We start from the raw sequence: 10,872 nt of genomic DNA, 5'->3' as shown, positions 1-10,872 counted from the left end.
AAACGGCTTCCCGAGTGGAAAAAGCTAGCATCTTAGCGTAGACAAACCAATACTTTCTGAAAACACATGACGTCACTGCCATGTGACCAGAAGTTAGCGTTGCCGGCAAGCCAACATAATTTAATATTTCGACTGGCATGACTCACCTCAGGCGACATTCTCCTCAGATTTGTCTTATAGTCCAAAATGACTTGCAAAAGTAATTTCACTTCGTCGTTAAGTCTCAACAAGCCGGCCAAGAGGAAGAGACAATGCACATGCGTTTTCTTCTTCTAGTTTTGGTGTCACATAGTTGTCTGCTGGTCTACAGCGCCACACGTCGGTGCACCTTATTATCACATCGTTTTCACCCAATGATCACCCAATGATGTTCCCGTCTGGTTGCAACTACGTTGTGTCTCTCTCTCGAGGCCTTCCATTTATTATTCAGATATTACCTTTTCGTTAAAAAGACAATCAATCATCAACTAGATGGTTGATGATTAGATAAATCTTAAGAGGTGATTTGCGTGTCGTTTTAAAAAGCAATCCAAGTGCATCACTCCTTAAACAGTGTAGAAAACATTTATTTGCAAGAAAAAGAGGAATTAAACAAAAGAAATGTTATTATGGGGTAATTCCCTCTCCTTTAAGTGTGAGATTATTGTCATAACGTTCATGTCCCATCATGTTTGAGAGAGAATAATTCTAAAACAAAATATGTATTGTGTAAGGTCGCCATCATTTTGCACGAAAAATGATTCATTGCAATGTCGTCCATCTGTATGCGTCTGTCAGTCTCAGCTTTTGGACTGTCTCAGGAGGCCTCGGATCCTGCGTACGAGAGCCTGTATGAAGGTGTAGCGTGAGTGCACTTGGCTGTACAAGCCTTCCACCTCCAAGAGCTTCCTCTGGAGAGCTTCTCCGAAACCAGCAGCCATGTCGCTCTTCAACTAGCACACACGGAGGAGACATGGCAGATTTTACGATGAGTGACATGACGTGTAACAGGTTGGTACGGTTCCATTTCTTACCAATTCTAAATCTTGCTTAGTGACACAGGAAATGGAACTTCTGCCAGCACTTGCTTGAAGGCCACAAAAAGAGTCTGGAAGGGGGGGGAAATCCTTCATGTTAGAACAGGGGTGTCCAAAATGCAGCCAAGGGGCCATTTGCGGCCCACGGCACATCCTAAATATATATACTTTAACAAGAAAACAAAATAAAAAAATAAATAAATAAAACAAACAAAAAAAAAAAAAAAACAATGGGGGGAAAAAATGGGAAAAATCTGCAGTAATTTTACAAAATAAAGTCAAAATATTAAGAGAAACAGTTTTTAGGTGAATAAGGTTATGATATTATGAGGAAAAATAACATTTTAGTAGCGCAAAGTTGAATTTTTTTTTATAATGAGAAACTAAAAATTTATGTTATGAGAATAAAGTTGCAATTATGAGAAGAAAATTTACAAGTAGAAAGTTGAAATAGTTGGAAAATAAAAAAGCGACAACACGAAAAAAACCCAGCTGTAAATCAAATTACTACAGACAAAAAGCTGTATTCTAACGAGAAAACTACATTTTACAAGAACAAACTTGTAATATCACAAGGAACAATTGTCATTTTTGTTGAAATATTTAAAAATAATGTAATTTTTTAAAGTTGTAATATTACGAGAAACAAACACAACTAAATAAAGTTGTCATTTAATAAAGTCGACATAAGAGCCGCATGTAGTGGTAAGCATGTTGGCCACACAGTCAGGAAGATCTGGGTTTGAATCTACATTGGACGTCTCGGGTTGGAGTCTGCATGTTCTCCCCATGCGTGTGTGTGTGGGGGGGTTTTCTCCGGGTACTCAGATTTCCTCCCACATTCCAAAAACATACATATTTGGTTAATTGGTGACTCAAAATTGTCCATAGCTGTGAATGTGAGTGTGAATGACTGTCTATATGCCCTGCGATTGGCTGGCGACCAGTACAGGGCGTACCCCGCTGGGATAGGCTCCAGCATACCCCCGTGACCCTAATTCGGTTAAACGGCATAGGAAGTTGAAGGATGATCCCTCACCGTTAGCGAGGCGAGATCGATATAAGCTGGCTCCAGGCAGCGGGGAGTCCTTTGGGTCGGTGGGGGTGCAGTGCAGCAGGTAGTACTCAAGGTGGCGCCACAACACAAACAAACAAGTCTCAATAATGTCTGGAAGAGGAGGTCAAGGCGTTTCACTGCCCAAAATGTACTTTAGGTCAGGGGTGTCCATTTTGTACATTTGCATCCTGCAGATTTTATTGGCCCTTGGATTGAATGAATGCATTATTAATGACATATATTACTGGATATTACACTCATTAGCTTTGTCATCTATAACACAAAGCTGAGATGTTTTGTTCAGATAGCTTAGCGTATACTGACCTACACTGGATTGGTTTTAGCATCTTTAATGTACAAAACTCAACCCTTGCACAATGTAATGAGAATAGAAGAGCTTTTATAAAGATACTGGTGTTAGTTTACCAATGTGTGCTGTGGAGTGGCCTCATATGCATTGCATGCACTAAAGTATGATCATGTTTGTGTGAATATTAAAGGATACAGGAGCACAGTGCCAGCAGCTTGGCTCTGTTGTTGATGAGTTGGACCAGTCTTCTCTTGGCCAGCAAACTTCTTTGGACTGAGGAGATCTTCTCCACCCCTCCTGGTCCTGACACCAGGCCTTGGCACAACTATAGAAAAGACGTCACGAGTCAGAGGAGAATACATAGTATATATAATGTGACCTGACATGGCCATTGAGGTGTATGAGGTCTGTCGTTACCTCCTTGAGCTCCTCAGGGGGAAGCTGATCCAGGCTCTGCAGCTTGCCCAGATTCTGCCTGTGACTCTGGTGAAAGTGGAAGAAGTCGGCGGCGCTGTTCTTGAGCAGATAGAGGATGAGGCCCAAACTGGGGGTCCGCGAGTACGCCATGTTGGGCAGGGTGGAGCTAAGATCTAAAGAGAGACATTTGAAAAGCAGGTTGGAATCAAGAGTCGTGACATACAGCAACATTTTATAGAAGAAATACACTTGAAAGTTGCACAAATATTTGACTTTTTCATTTTTTTTGTGATTGCAACAAGGGAAAGTGGGACGACGAAATTAGAACCACAATTGCAACAGTCCATCCTGGCTACTCAGTACAATGAAACAATATGGCAGCTTTGTTCTCTAGTGAGTGCCATTGTGGTTATCTACTGTATTGTCACCATGTCTGCAAGTGTAACTGCTTGTATTCTAGCATTTATCTTTATTTTAACAATAGCGAAATGCGTCAAGCAGCAGTGTGGACTTCAGTCCCAAATTTGATGACTTTGGACTCCACTTGAAAATATCAAAGACTTGCAACTCGACTTGGACTTTGACATCAATGACTCTTGACTGGAGTCGGACGGATACACAAATTATTTCTTGTCCACATTTGTCCCCTATAATCAACATGGCATGGTTTTAACAGAATAAATTCTGAACAAATGATACCATTCCCATTATTTCCAATGGGGAAAAGTGAACCTGAACCAAAGGGAGGGATAGTGAAGGTTGAGGTTGTACTGTACACAAACATTCAAACAAACCATTCCTTCCTAATGAGCAGCTGACCTGTGCGATTTCCGTCCCTGCCGTCTGGCTCGCTGCCAAGCGGGCTGAAGAGGCAGATACTGAACTGGGCTTGAGCGGAGCTCTGCAGCAGCAGGGTTTGGCAGTACTCCATAATGTTGGCGCACACCTGGGGTCGCAGCACACGTCAATGACAGCATGTCAGGACTATGCATACAGAGTACATGCACAAAGTGTTTCAAACTGTCAACTATGGTGTCTCCTACTTGCTGCATGGCCACCTCCATCTCCTCTCGTTCAGCTGAATCTCCGACTGTGGTCACCTCCGCCTGTTTCAGCAACCTCTCACGCTCACTGCCTGCCAGGCGGCCAAGCAGCTGCAGGCAAAGACGCTTTACACAATAAAAACAAAGGCTATTTTACCAAGTTTAGACGAGTAAGTAAAAAATGTTCAGATGAACACAACAATCAAGCCAACCTGGAATCTGTTGATGTGACCTTGAAACTCCATCAGAGCCGCACCGTTGACCTCTCCACCCATCTCAAGGGCACCTGAGAGACAAAAGAGGAGGAACATCATCAGAAACATTGTCAGCATTTTTATTTGATGATACAGTCGGGCTTCTACCTGGAAGAGCAGTCTTACTGATGATACCAGAGAGCAAGGAAAGCTCCTGCAAAGCTCCAATACTGAGCTCTGGACAGCGCAGCAGTGACTGGATGGTGTCTGCATGGACTATCAGCCACTGGAGGATCTACACACACGCACGCACGCACGCAGATATTGACACTGATTATTTAAAGAATTTCTGCAAAGTCCACATGAATATGGATATTCTAAAAACCTATATTTATGTATGCACACCTCTCATCCAGATGTAGATTATCTCATGGTTTTAAACCTTATTTAACAACAAAACATTAAGTTATTGACTTAAGTGCGTTGGTGCGTTGCACCTTATAACACACACAGGCGATTAAAAAAACACGTTTCCTGGGCTGCCATGTGAGTGTGCGCTAATTTTAAAGCTAATGTACACATCGTATACGTGTAGTATATCACAAAATTGACGAACAGAGACCCTATAATGCGTTTTCAGCCTTCCAATTGGCCAAAATGCACATGGCAGCTGGTGAATGTAAACCAAAAGCAAACTCCATAAGACCAGACAATTTCTCTGTTTAAACTGTGTGCTTACCTGTGCTGCCCCCTGCTGGTGATTCACAGTGGTAGACGTCAGGATCACCTGAAAGAGTCTCAGGGTAGGTAAAAGAATCTGCCTATAACGGTCCATGGGGCTGGGGATGAAACCTGACGGGTCCCTCATCACCCTGTACACACACACACACACACACTACAGTCAGTTAGATGAGGAGACATGTTTTTTCATGAAGCACCAATACTCTCTTACCTCTGAGAGTCACTATCAGGTACCATGTCAAACACCTGACACTCAATCAGCTGTGCTACCAGTCCACTGCGCAGCAGCTCCACAGCCCCCTGGTTTGTCTTGGCTACCCGGGTCAGCAGGGCCTGAAAACACATTGTACCGTTTTTTTAAATGATTCACTCGCAGAGGACTTTGAATAAAGAAAGTCAGAATCCCACCACACCATTTTGCTCTCGTAGATGTAGAGTGGCTTGAGGAGGGGAGGCTGAGGTGTGAGCAGGCTCTGCAGGGCCAGGTCATCCTGCCGCAGGCTCTCTACTAGTGAGCGAAGGTACCCACTGTTGCAAATGTACACCAGCCACTGGTTCTGGCGGTCAATGGACAGGATTCGGTCCAGTACTGCCAGAGCGAGCATCTGTCAGACATTACCATTAGATAAAATTTGACTACTTTCTGTGTTATGACTCAAGCAAGGTTATTATTGAAGGTCTGATACAAAGGCATCACTGTCTGAGAGAGACAAAGGGCTGAGAGTGAACACATACCCTACTTATTTCATGGCCATCACATGCATCCCTGCACACCACCTCCATTAGTACCCTGCCGTAGCTCTCGATGATGGTGAGGTTCTCTCTCTGCAGTTTGGAAAAGCCATCTTCAGGGGCTGTGAGACGCTCCCACATTGCCCTTCCTGCTAGAAGGATCAAGACAAAAAAAATGTATGGCATATACGTATGTACATGTATGTCATTTGCAAGATTTCTGTTGTACCTGTCTGCAGAGTGTTTGGTTCCTCGGGCTTCTGGGCAATTTGAAGGTAGTACAGCAAAGAGCCATACAGGTGAGCCCGCAGACGCTGGTATCCCCCGCCTTTAGAAGCAACAGCATCAAAAAGAAATCCTCATATGAGAAAGGTGAAGGCAGTTTGAAGGTGGGGAGGTTGATACTAACCAGTAGAAAGGATGAAGTCCAGCAGTTTGCGAAGGACAAGATGAAGGGCAGAGTTTGCAATAGAGGAAAAGCCAGATGTAGATTCTAATCCCACCCCTTGCTGATGCTCAGACAGAACCGATTGGCTGAGGTGAGTGGTTAAGGTGAAGACAGCCCCAGCGACAATAGGCATCAGTTCTCCTGCTGCATCGTCAGATAAAACCTAAGCAACGTGTAACAACATCCATCTACATCATCTGACTGGACATGAACACATGTTTTCAGATTGAATCTAGCATCCTCACTCACTGACCTTGTCATGCAGATCCAGCAGCAGGTCTCTGATGATGAGCTGTCTATCTTCAACTGCTATAAGATCAGCAGGGCAGGCTGTCAGCAGCGTCTCCACCAGGCTCCTCCAGGACTGCAGCGCATGTCTCTTTGCACTCAGACTCCGACGGACGCGGTTACGTTCCACCACCTGCTGCAAGATGGAGTTCACCTCCTAAAAAAAAAATATTAATAATAAGCACAGTATGTTTTATCCAATGCATGATTTATTCCTATTCCATACAGACGAGACTAAAAAACATGCACAATTGTTGCGGTTTGTTTTAGTTCACATACCTCCATTAACAGGGGTCTCTGTCCAATGGCTGCCATGCCTTGCAGAGCATTCACCTCAGCAACCAGCACTCTATGGAGCAACTGTGAGGGACAAATTAAATATCTTGACTCTTAACAGTCAGATATGTCAAATGTGTTGGGTTTTTTTCCCATTATACAGAAAGTTAAATCAACAAACCTACCTTAACATTGCACACAGTGTGCCCTTGCTCATTGACGTGTTCACAGTTGGAGATGACTTGCTCTATCTGAGTACGTTCAAAAAAGTCGAGCTGCAGCAGCTCGGGCATATCTTGGCTAAAGTCGATGGCGTCCAACACACTCAGCAACTTCCTGCGTACTGATGGCATCAAACAAGAACACGGAGACATGAAAAGCTAACCACGTTTGCTCTCATGAAACAAGAATGCGTGAATGGCAGCGCTTTCGTGAAAATCAAGCTGCAATGTCTCACTTGGAATGCGAATGACGCCAAACCTACCTTTAGAAACAGAGTCAAAATGTAAGAAACCACTGACTGATCTGGTCTCCTCCTCCATGCCAGATTCTCCTTCAGCTAAAAGAAAAAGAACATCAAAATAATGACATGCAAGTCTGCCAAAGTCTATTATCACCACAAACAAGTATTATGCTTACTGTATAGTAATATGAAAGCATTTTGGGAGTCACATCTTTCTAGACTTACATTACCTCAAACAACAATTAAATAAAGAAAATAACATTAAGTCTCATAGGTACACACCCCTACCTGCATGCTGTGAGTGGGGCTGGTCATCAAGCAGCAGGTTGACGAGGCGTTGTGTATGTGAACGCTGACGGTTCAGTGAGGTCACCCTCAATTCAATGGCTGCTGTTTTCATGAGCCAGGACATCTGGGACAGTGCAGCAATCTGGTCCCCTGAAGACAGCGGAGAAAATAGGTCATGCCCTGTACAGTATAGTACTTTATTAATCCCACAGCAGGGAAATTCACAATAGTAGGTTGGGTTTGCGGTTGGGCAGTCGCTCCTCTTGGTAGAAATTGTAATTGATTTATTTTATTTTATATTTATATAAAATTTATTATATTTATATAAGTGGTTTACTGATGCTAGGAGGAAAAAAAAAAAAAGAAGTGGTGCAGCTGAAAAGACGCGATGTGTATGTACCTGCACATTTGGTAAGTGTAATACTGGATACTGTATACCTGTAATTGTTTCTTAATGTAAAAAAATACATGAAAAAAGCTTAATAACTGTGAGAGGCATATATAAGGTTGAGTATCGTGTACATATTCTCCAATGCCGGTGCAAAATTGTTACTTTTGAAATGGTGCTGGTGCATAATTATCACAGCAAAACCAGAAGCCATGCAGAATACACAGAAGGTGCAAACATACAACCTGCTTGTGTTGTCATGTTGATGTTCAGAATTCCGCTTGCCATGACCGTGATTAGTGGGTAATTATCAAATGTGTATGCGGTGGTGGAACTTAAGCACTGCTGTTGGCGTGCTAAGGTTGGTAAAAAAATAAATAAATAAATAAAAAAGTTTAAAAAGAGCGCCAGACTCTGTGTACGTCTGTCAGGATGCTATATTACTTACACAATATCATCTTCCACCACTTGCTGCAGGTGGCAGGTGGTAAGTCTGCATTCACTTCGCACTGAGAAAAGGCACAAGTAGCTACTTTTTTTTCGGCCCGGTTCCTACCACCATTGTGGTACCGAGTTCCGGTACACATCCCTAATATATTATACAGGGCTTAGAGTGGCAAAAGTAGGCATTTTAGGGCTTTTTATTGGTGCTTCCTTTGCGGTTATTCGTGATTCCGCCAGATTCCTCAAATGAAACTACAGTAGATCCACACAGGTTTGTAGTTTCATTTGAGGTATCTTTGTACAATTCATCTCTCCGACCATTTGCTAGCTTCATTTTGTTGCCGTGGTTACATACATGGTTGTTCATTCTGTTTTCAGACTTTTTAAAGCCTCTTATGACTTTATCGCGATATGTTCTGAACACAAAGCTCTGTGTGGTGTACACTCACCAGGCAAGATGAAAGGTAAGTGCTGCAGATGAGAGAACAGGAAGTCCTGGCTGGTCCTCAAATAACGCATGGTGGGCCCAGATGTTTCAGGGGAGGTACACAGTTGGTAGATCACCTGTGAAAGCGACAGGAGAAATTTCTTTCTGCGACATTTAAAAATGTGTGGAGAGCCTGACTGCCATGGTGAAGTGCCCAATGTCAAAGTGTCACGAGTAAGGAGAGGAAGCAGACCTGGTAGCAAAGCTCCGCCAGGTGTGGCGCATGCTGAGTGAGCACAGGTCCAGATCTTTTCTCAGTGCCCCTCTGCAAGAGACTCAGGATGGCGTGCAGGCAGCTCCGAGGGCATCCCAACACACCTGGAACAATGCATGGTCTTTCTTCTAAATCTGATGCTATTTTTTTTGGAAAGTGTAGGTCACAAATGAAGCTACCACAAATCAAAATCAACATTCTGACCTTGGTCCTGCAGGTTAGTGGAAGACACAGGCTTCTTGACTTCATAACCCAGTAGATACAGTGCCAGATTAGGTGTCTTCAGCTCCAAAGAGGTGATGAGCAGGTTCAGGATATGAATCTGGGTTTCATGTCTTATTCGTGCCACCTTCTTTTGACAATCCGAGTCTTCAAATTTACAGAATTTGTAGGAATTGAGAGGGTCAGTACAAGTTGTTCATCTTGCAGTGCAGCAATATTCTGAAACACATTTTAAAGACAATAACTGGAGTTGGTCACTTACCGTTTTCTGTCTCCGTTCCTTCGTCTGCTTCATCATTGTCCAGACATTCCACAAAACCTGCCATCAGCTTATCACTAACAGTCTAAGGAACCAGGAGGAAACACAGAGAGGTATTCATGTAGTATTAAGTGTATTACTGTGGTTGTAGTTGTAGTTTAGGGTTGTGAGAAGTGTTCAAATATTCTGAGGAATACTTTAAGATGAAGATATTAAATTGCATCTCATTAGATTTTGCAGTTGTAGCTAATATAGCCGCATTGTTTAAGAATGCTGAGCAAATATATTTTTTTAGTCATAAAAATATTCAGCATTTCAAGTTGAAGTGTATAAATCAAATGAAATTATTTCCTCTACTTTGATTTCTGCTCATTGTTGTCTCAAAATACCCACCTGGTCATGTGTGAAATCCCCGACAAGCCGAACGTGAATGTTTGGGTAGTTGGCGATGCGACGCAAGATCTTGGCACTCTGGAAGGCTGCCTCAGGGTTGGAGTCGTTGTGGTATAAATATCTGACAGTAAACACAGTTAAGTTATTAATTGCACTGGTACAGAACAATATCACAATCCCATGGTTAAAAGAATGATTAGAAAAGAATGATGATGATACCTTGCAACGTTGACTATGTGATCTGCTCTGCGGGTTTGAGGACTGACCCCCTGCAGGAGCTGCTCCAATGGGGAAACCAGCAAGGAGGCCTGGCTCTCCCTGAGGAGGTCCATGAACACCACCTCCTTCTGGAGGGTCAGATCCAACAGGCAGAGGCAGCGCAGAACAGCAGACTCCAGGTGTTTCTTTCCTGATGGACAGATTGCATCATCATCAGAACAAACAGCCATAAGTTTTCCCAGTTTTACTGATGGCAGCCTGCATGTTCTCTCACCAGGGAAGGGGGCGTAGGTGTCCAGTTGGCGTACACCCTCCTCGAGTACGCTGAGGCAGAGCGCCAACATGGGCGAGTCATTGAGCAGGTGGAACATGATGCTGTGGCCTGGTGGCTTGTGGGCTGGTACCTGCTCGCCCTGCAGCTCCACCATCTCCTGAACAAAGTCTGACGGCTGCGGCTCATAATCCCGCAGCAGCTTGTAGAACACTTCCAGGGTAGCATCAGCTACTTCCCACTGGCAAAAGGCGCAAACACAAATGAGCAACACAAACTTGTATGTGTAAGAGAAAGTCGGAATAGCACAGCACTTCACCTTCTCAGCAGGACGTCGGTACGCTCTGGTCGGGAAAGCCAGAAAGACAGAATCACGCAAGAAGTTGAGGTATGGCTGGAAGCCTGGTACCCGCAGCCCTGCACCCAAATTAAGGGGAAGACTGCTTTCCACCAGCGTGCTTATCAGATGACAGAAGCCTCGTGTCAGAGGGTACTCCTCACAGCTTGACTCAATCTCATTCAGCTCGACCTGAGAAGAGAGAACAAGGAAGCACACTGTCCAGTTTACGCAATGTAACGATTCATGCATAATCACTGGAATTATGGTGTATGAGCAGGTTTATTTTAACAGATGTATGCTTGCTTAACATTCTGAAGTGATATTTTTTACCAAATTACTATCCTTATTTGTGTCTTCACTCA

The 10,872-nt window shown here is 43.6% G+C and overlaps 1 protein-coding gene across 4 annotated transcripts in view; it reads right to left on the bottom strand.

Annotated features, from left to right (window-relative positions):
- Window positions 1–554: 554 nt before the first annotated feature.
- nup205 (nucleoporin 205) overlaps window positions 555–10,872 on the bottom strand; it is a 19,278-nt gene continuing 8,960 nt past the window's right edge. Inside the window, exons 15-42 of one of the 4 annotated variants that reach the window (XM_054777879.1) lie at window positions 10,490–10,699; window positions 10,174–10,411; window positions 9,900–10,089; window positions 9,681–9,801; window positions 9,291–9,372; window positions 9,011–9,175; window positions 8,786–8,910; window positions 8,555–8,669; window positions 7,268–7,423; window positions 7,007–7,081; window positions 6,708–6,865; window positions 6,526–6,606; window positions 6,212–6,403; window positions 5,920–6,121; window positions 5,740–5,838; window positions 5,514–5,662; window positions 5,192–5,383; window positions 4,990–5,111; window positions 4,777–4,909; window positions 4,206–4,332; window positions 4,056–4,129; window positions 3,844–3,969; window positions 3,620–3,746; window positions 2,801–2,973; window positions 2,579–2,708; window positions 2,056–2,184; window positions 1,014–1,087; window positions 555–932 (exon numbers count right to left, since the gene is read on the bottom strand). In XM_054777879.1, the coding sequence (XP_054633854.1) occupies window positions 780–932; window positions 1,014–1,087; window positions 2,056–2,184; window positions 2,579–2,708; window positions 2,801–2,973; window positions 3,620–3,746; window positions 3,844–3,969; window positions 4,056–4,129; window positions 4,206–4,332; window positions 4,777–4,909; window positions 4,990–5,111; window positions 5,192–5,383; window positions 5,514–5,662; window positions 5,740–5,838; window positions 5,920–6,121; window positions 6,212–6,403; window positions 6,526–6,606; window positions 6,708–6,865; window positions 7,007–7,081; window positions 7,268–7,423; window positions 8,555–8,669; window positions 8,786–8,910; window positions 9,011–9,175; window positions 9,291–9,372; window positions 9,681–9,801; window positions 9,900–10,089; window positions 10,174–10,411; window positions 10,490–10,699 (3,918 nt within the window). In that variant the 3' untranslated portion in view covers window positions 555–779. The remainder of the gene's footprint in view (window positions 933–1,013; window positions 1,088–2,055; window positions 2,185–2,578; window positions 2,709–2,800; window positions 2,974–3,619; window positions 3,747–3,843; window positions 3,970–4,055; window positions 4,130–4,205; window positions 4,333–4,776; window positions 4,910–4,989; window positions 5,112–5,191; window positions 5,384–5,513; window positions 5,663–5,739; window positions 5,839–5,919; window positions 6,122–6,211; window positions 6,404–6,525; window positions 6,607–6,707; window positions 6,866–7,006; window positions 7,082–7,267; window positions 7,424–8,554; window positions 8,670–8,785; window positions 8,911–9,010; window positions 9,176–9,290; window positions 9,373–9,680; window positions 9,802–9,899; window positions 10,090–10,173; window positions 10,412–10,489; window positions 10,700–10,872) is intronic. The other 3 variants (XM_054777880.1, XM_054777883.1, XM_054777882.1) reach the window with 3 other exon arrangements.

The sequence above is a fragment of the Dunckerocampus dactyliophorus genome, chromosome 5 (genome assembly GCF_027744805.1).
Source record: "Dunckerocampus dactyliophorus isolate RoL2022-P2 chromosome 5, RoL_Ddac_1.1, whole genome shotgun sequence".
Lineage (NCBI taxonomy): Eukaryota > Metazoa > Chordata > Actinopteri > Syngnathiformes > Syngnathidae > Dunckerocampus > Dunckerocampus dactyliophorus.
Note: the sequence above shows the minus strand (reverse complement) of the source record. Positions and strands in the feature narration are given on the sequence as shown.